Source organism: Malaya genurostris, chromosome 1 (assembly GCF_030247185.1).
Source record: "Malaya genurostris strain Urasoe2022 chromosome 1, Malgen_1.1, whole genome shotgun sequence".
Taxonomy (NCBI): Eukaryota; Metazoa; Arthropoda; class Insecta; order Diptera; family Culicidae; genus Malaya; species Malaya genurostris.
Genome location: NC_080570.1, coordinates 24,932,502 through 24,937,650, shown reverse-complemented (window position 1 = coordinate 24,937,650; position 5,149 = coordinate 24,932,502). Strand labels below are relative to the sequence as shown.

Here is a 5,149-nt window from a genome sequence, read left to right as displayed (position 1 = left end):
GGTATTTTCGGAGTACATATCTGTATTGCGGTATAGAGGTCAAATATCTGTATAAATACCGAGAAATCGGTATACCTGGCAACGTTGAATGACATTCCAAGATTCTGTGGAGAATTCATCATTCCTGCCTTTACACGCTCATTAAAATTAACATTACTTTTCAGTAATGACACTTTTTATGATCGTGTAAGGGCCGCTAATGATTACTAAGTAATGACTTTCTAAATTTATATTGAGAATTCATCATTACTGCCCTTAATGACACTTTTTATGCAATTTTGTAAGAGGGCAGGTTGGTAGCTAACCTAACCTAACAATTATCATAAGGGTTTCTGTTTGACAACGTCAGTGCAGTTGAAGCTATGATTGTTTATTCAATTGAAGTTCTAATTCAATTTAACTTTGTGACATAATTATACAATTTCCTTGCAAAAAATATGTCCTTCATGTGATCCAGGAATCCATCTCCTGAAAACTACCTATTATTTGACTTCTTTTTACTTAATTTTGAGTTCTCTTGAATCTTTTCTTTCGTTCGCTCTTTCCATTGTTGTCAAAATACAAAGAGCAAAACCACCCAACAGCGAGAGTTTCGCTCAATAAGCTAAAATGAAGTAAATCGTATCAACCTGAATTTGAGTCATTACGGAAACTACCTATAGCCACTTTACCTAAAATTAGGTTATTGAACAGAACCCCCACATAGGGTGGAATATACTTCAAATTAGGTGGTTTTGCGGTTCCGTGTGTACTTTCTCTTCCAATTGCTGTGGTGCATCTCACGCATTTTTTTTTATAACGGCCAAGAAGCCATCCATCAACATTCACTTTGAAAAGTAATTTCGAATGACTCGGCACTCGCTGAGAGTAAGTCATAATAGTAAACGACAGAGAAAAGTTTTCTCTTTCGTCTGGTATTAAATTTAATACTCTATCTTTCATAGTAGCACGCTTGCAAGTTCTTTCGAAAGTGGAAGTTGACAGGTGGCTTATTGGCCGTCTAAAAAAAAGGTCGATCCGAGCTCTCCGACGTTTACTTTTCGCGGATAGCCTTTAATACTTAGTCGATAATTTAAGGTTTTATTTCATACGAAAAGTTGAGATGAGAAAATAAACAAAGAGAAACTGTCACTTGTCGATACCATTTACAGCAAAATTCACCGGCCATTTGATAGAAGTACTTACGGTGTGGAGTTGGGGTCACTTTCCGCATTAAAATGTATTCTGAGAAAAACACTTCAAAACAGTGTCGTTTAGCAGTGAATCGTTTTCTAGTAGCTCTAGTTTTTAGAAAACAATGTACACTAAATTAGAAATACTGATCAACACTGTGTACCGGAACGAAATGAACTATAACAATTTCAATTTTATTATTTGTCAAGCTCACATATTGCACTAAGGTTTTAGAGAGGGATTATGTTTTAAACATTCAAAAATTGGTAATGGCAACAATAAATGTTTTTTTTTCGAAGCTTTATCATTTATGGTAGATTTTACAAATTATTCAACATTATTTCTTCTACCATGTTGATATAGTTTGAATCTCATGGTAGTATTTCTTTAGCGGAAGTATAAGGTATAAAATAAATAATCAACCAAACATCGTATCTGATTGCATCAACGTGTTGGAACGCTCAAAATCACTAGAAAAAGGGTATCATCTGCAGAATGGATTACATCTATCATGCAAGTAAACTACTAAGTGTGTGATTCTAGAATAAAGAGGTTCGCATGATTCGTGATTCAGGACGCATCAAATAGAGTTCAACATATCTGTTAGCAATGTTTGTGTTATAGAAGACGTGTTCAGCAGCTAGAGTGCATTCCACAATCCGTCCGTAAAAACCTTATAATAATAACGAAACTGCTAAAGATTCGCGCGTCTCCCTAGGAAAGCGAAGCTTAGTATGACTAATTTGAAAAAGTCAGAATTTCGACCATATTGATTCCTTTTTGTTCTTATTTGGGTGTTTTTACTTCTTTTTGATAGACCACTTATAGAACGCATCTTCGCCAATAGATGATGAAGGATACATGAAAGCCTGTATCCTTCCTCTATTGGGTTTCCTCATTCAAACTGTTGCAAGGTTGTGCTGATGAAGACAATGAACAAATAGGTGATTCCGTTCTTTCATCACATTAGCGCACACCAACACCCGTATTTCTTTCGAATCAAATGCAAAAATTTCCATTCTGAATCTCAATCGAGTGATGTTTTTGTTTGAATAACTTGAACTTGATCAAAATACAGAATACTAATTCTATATTCGATCGAAAAAGCGAATAGAGGTGCAATTGCACAGAAACCTAAAATAGAAAACTTCATAGCAACTATTGCTTTGTGTGGTATATTATCACTGAAATTGTGATAACTGTTGTCCTACAGACTACTGATTGGGATATTTCTTTCTCATAGACAGGCAGACCGCTTTAGTGTTTCGCAAACTTTATTTTTTTCTAAAAGAATTGTTCCGCATGTGTCGTATTTTCGATAACTTCTAAATTCATTGTTTCAATATGTATAACTCCAATAGGAAATTTCGGAACTTGTCCTTTGCTAAATGATCGATCGACTGATAGTATATACATTTCGAAGTGTCTGTGCCGAAAACGAGTTTTACTAACTGCACTTATATTTTATCTTCCGAAATGGCAATCCGTATCAATAACTCATGTGATCTGTGAATAAAAATCATAATGTTCAGAAGGAGCTTGCCACAGGTCAGAGTAGTAATCAAAAAAGAAGATCATTATCACATATGCTAAATCGATAAGCTCAACATCTATAGTCCAAAAAATCTTACACTCTTACTTCAAATGTCATTAGATGGTTTGTAGTTTTCGAAAGTAAAACGAAAAAATAAAGAGAGCAGATTGAACTACCAGACTTAGCTATGCACTGTACGATGATTGCCTAGAAAACATTTGTTTACCAGCAGCATGCTTCTTCTCAAGTTTAATATACTTTGTATTCTGTGTTACAATTGAATTTTCTCGGTACATCAACTAACGCATACAAACAGTTGTTGAATTTCTTCTAATTTTATCAATGTAGGAAAGTGATTGTGCAGCATTCTAACAAAAAACTAAATCATTCATATTTTAGGCGTTCATTAAAAGCTATTTGGAAATGGTTTGAATGTGTGAATAAGTTAGATTACGTGATTACGTGACAACTACTATCGTTTCTGGCTAGACTCAACCCAAAGAAAACCAATCGTATGCATTGATGATAGTGGCGTTTTACCTAATCGAGGAAAAAAAAGCGTCTAAAATGTCTATGCAGTAAAATGCCAACGAAAAATCTACTGTATGAATCACCCTAGCGTTCCGTGTTTTATCCTAATTTTCACAACTTAGTAAATTATTTGTGACGTCGATCGACTATTTCCCGTTGCACTGGACGTTATTGCTTCTTCCAAATTTGAGTCCAGCTTTCGATAAGCGGCTGTATGTTTCCGGCCTTTGCTGAAACCACCTCGCCCGGAGTTATTTCGTCGGCCTTCCAAAACCAGTGCGAACAGCTTTGCTTTGTTATGATACGCAACATAGCACACGATACAGGCAAACATTACGAACAAAAAATACGAAAAGAAATTTGAGTCCGTTTCTTCGAAAAATGGATCATCGCGAAGTTCTTCCTTTTGTACTTCAGCCAGAACATTTCCATCCGGTTCTTGCTTACTGTGCTGCTGCACTGGAATTGGCTCCTCTTTGTTTGGTTCCTCTATGGTGTCGTCCGCTTGTTCCCGTAGACTTTCCTCGCTGTCGTAAATCGTATTTTCATCGCCATTCGTGTCACCAGGCGAGAGGACATCTTGGAACAGATCCTTTTTCTGGGACCCGTTGATACCCTGTATGTTTGATTCGTTGAACTTTTCTATCTCATCAACCAGGTTTTCCTGATCCGCGCCAGCATATTCTCTCGACGGTGGATCTACTGACTCTTTCGGAATACTGTTGGCACCACCAAGTGGATCCTTTTTCTGTACCCCAGCGTTAACCGGTAGGTTTGCATCATTGAGTTTTTTTTTCTCATCTAAATTCTCTTGGTCGCTTTTCACCGGAATACTGGTTGATTGCTTCGGAGCGCTCAAATTCTTGGGAACCAATTCTGCTGAAATAATTTTCTCAATCTCTACAGGTTTAGCTGAACCACTCGGATCGGACGATGGAACGGATTTTGTTTTATTATCTGCTGATAAAAATGAAGAAAATAAAAAGATAACATTGCCTCTTGTAAATATGAGTCACTTACGATTTGAATTTGAGTTTGTTAGCGTGGAATTTTCTCCATGTTCAACTACACTGTTTGGTACAGTAACCGAATCATTTGTCCTTGTGGGATCCGTCGACTGGAGCTGATGAAATTCCCACAGTAGCACACGGCATATTGGTTTGAGAATCATTTCATAATTTTTCAGATAAAAGCATGTTTTTATGCAAATGTCTGGTCGGTTCAGAGGTTCCCATATATTTCGCTGTTGTGATGTCGGATGATTTGTGTCCCCAAAAACTTCCAATGTCATTGACAGATTTTTACAAAAATTTTCGTTCGTGAAATCTTTTTTCTCCAATACCTCTTTGACTAATTCCAATGTCACGTTGTGGTCTTTTACCAATAAGATTGTGAGATCCCGATAAACATTGCAGGTGATTTTGTCTTCTTCGGTGGAATTTTTGCTGTCACACCACCGTAAAAATTCTAGTTTATTCTCGTCCAGCAAATCTTTGATGGCTGGTCTATTCTCACTGGCTTTAGCCGTAACATTTGTCACACCTGTCGATGCAGCCCTTGCGAACAACGGTAGCTGAACGATTAGCATCAAGCTTACCATTCGACACCAAACAGATTCTCCGAACGGCATTTTAGAATGTTTCTGTTGTTCTTTTATTTGCTTTGAACTGAATTTCCCGTTATTACGACTTATGCATACAACAAACCAGGATGGTGCAATGATTTCAAACCAATTTCGTTTGCTGGTTAATGTTCTGCATTTCAACGTGCGTATTCAAATACTGTCGACTGATTGTTAGAGGATGAGTTCTTCACTGTTTTTTTCGAATATAATTGATGGAGTCGGTGAAACAAATTCTTATAAAGTGAACGCACGCACTGTGAAGCCCGTCATCGTATTCGCAGACTATT

At 36.9% G+C, this 5,149-nt stretch overlaps 1 protein-coding gene across 2 annotated transcripts; it reads right to left on the bottom strand.

Annotated features, from left to right (window-relative positions):
* Positions 1-2,429: 2,429 nt before the first annotated feature.
* LOC131435264 (trans-Golgi network integral membrane protein TGN38-like) lies at positions 2,430-5,149 on the bottom strand. Of its 2 annotated transcripts, none has more exons than XM_058602957.1 (2): positions 4,259-5,149; positions 2,430-4,198 (listed from the first exon to the last, which is right to left on the bottom strand). In XM_058602957.1, the coding sequence occupies exons 1-2, from the start codon at positions 4,866-4,868 to the stop codon at positions 3,357-3,359; spliced, it is 1,452 nt and encodes a 483-aa protein (XP_058458940.1). In that variant the 5' UTR covers positions 4,869-5,149; the 3' UTR covers positions 2,430-3,356. The 2 variants fall into 2 exon arrangements, with proteins under 2 accessions (XP_058458940.1, XP_058458949.1); XM_058602966.1 differs by having other exon boundaries at positions 2,430-4,195.

Excerpts from the sequence above, each read along its gene's own strand:
- LOC131435264 (XM_058602957.1), bottom strand. The coding sequence starts at position 4,868 with ATGCCGTTCGGAGAATCTGTTTGGTGTCGAATGGTAAGCTTGATGCTA. Across the intron at positions 4,199-4,258 it reads AACAAACTCAAATTCAAATC|CAGATAATAAAACAAAATCC; the intron begins GTAAGTGACTCA and ends CATTTTTATCAG.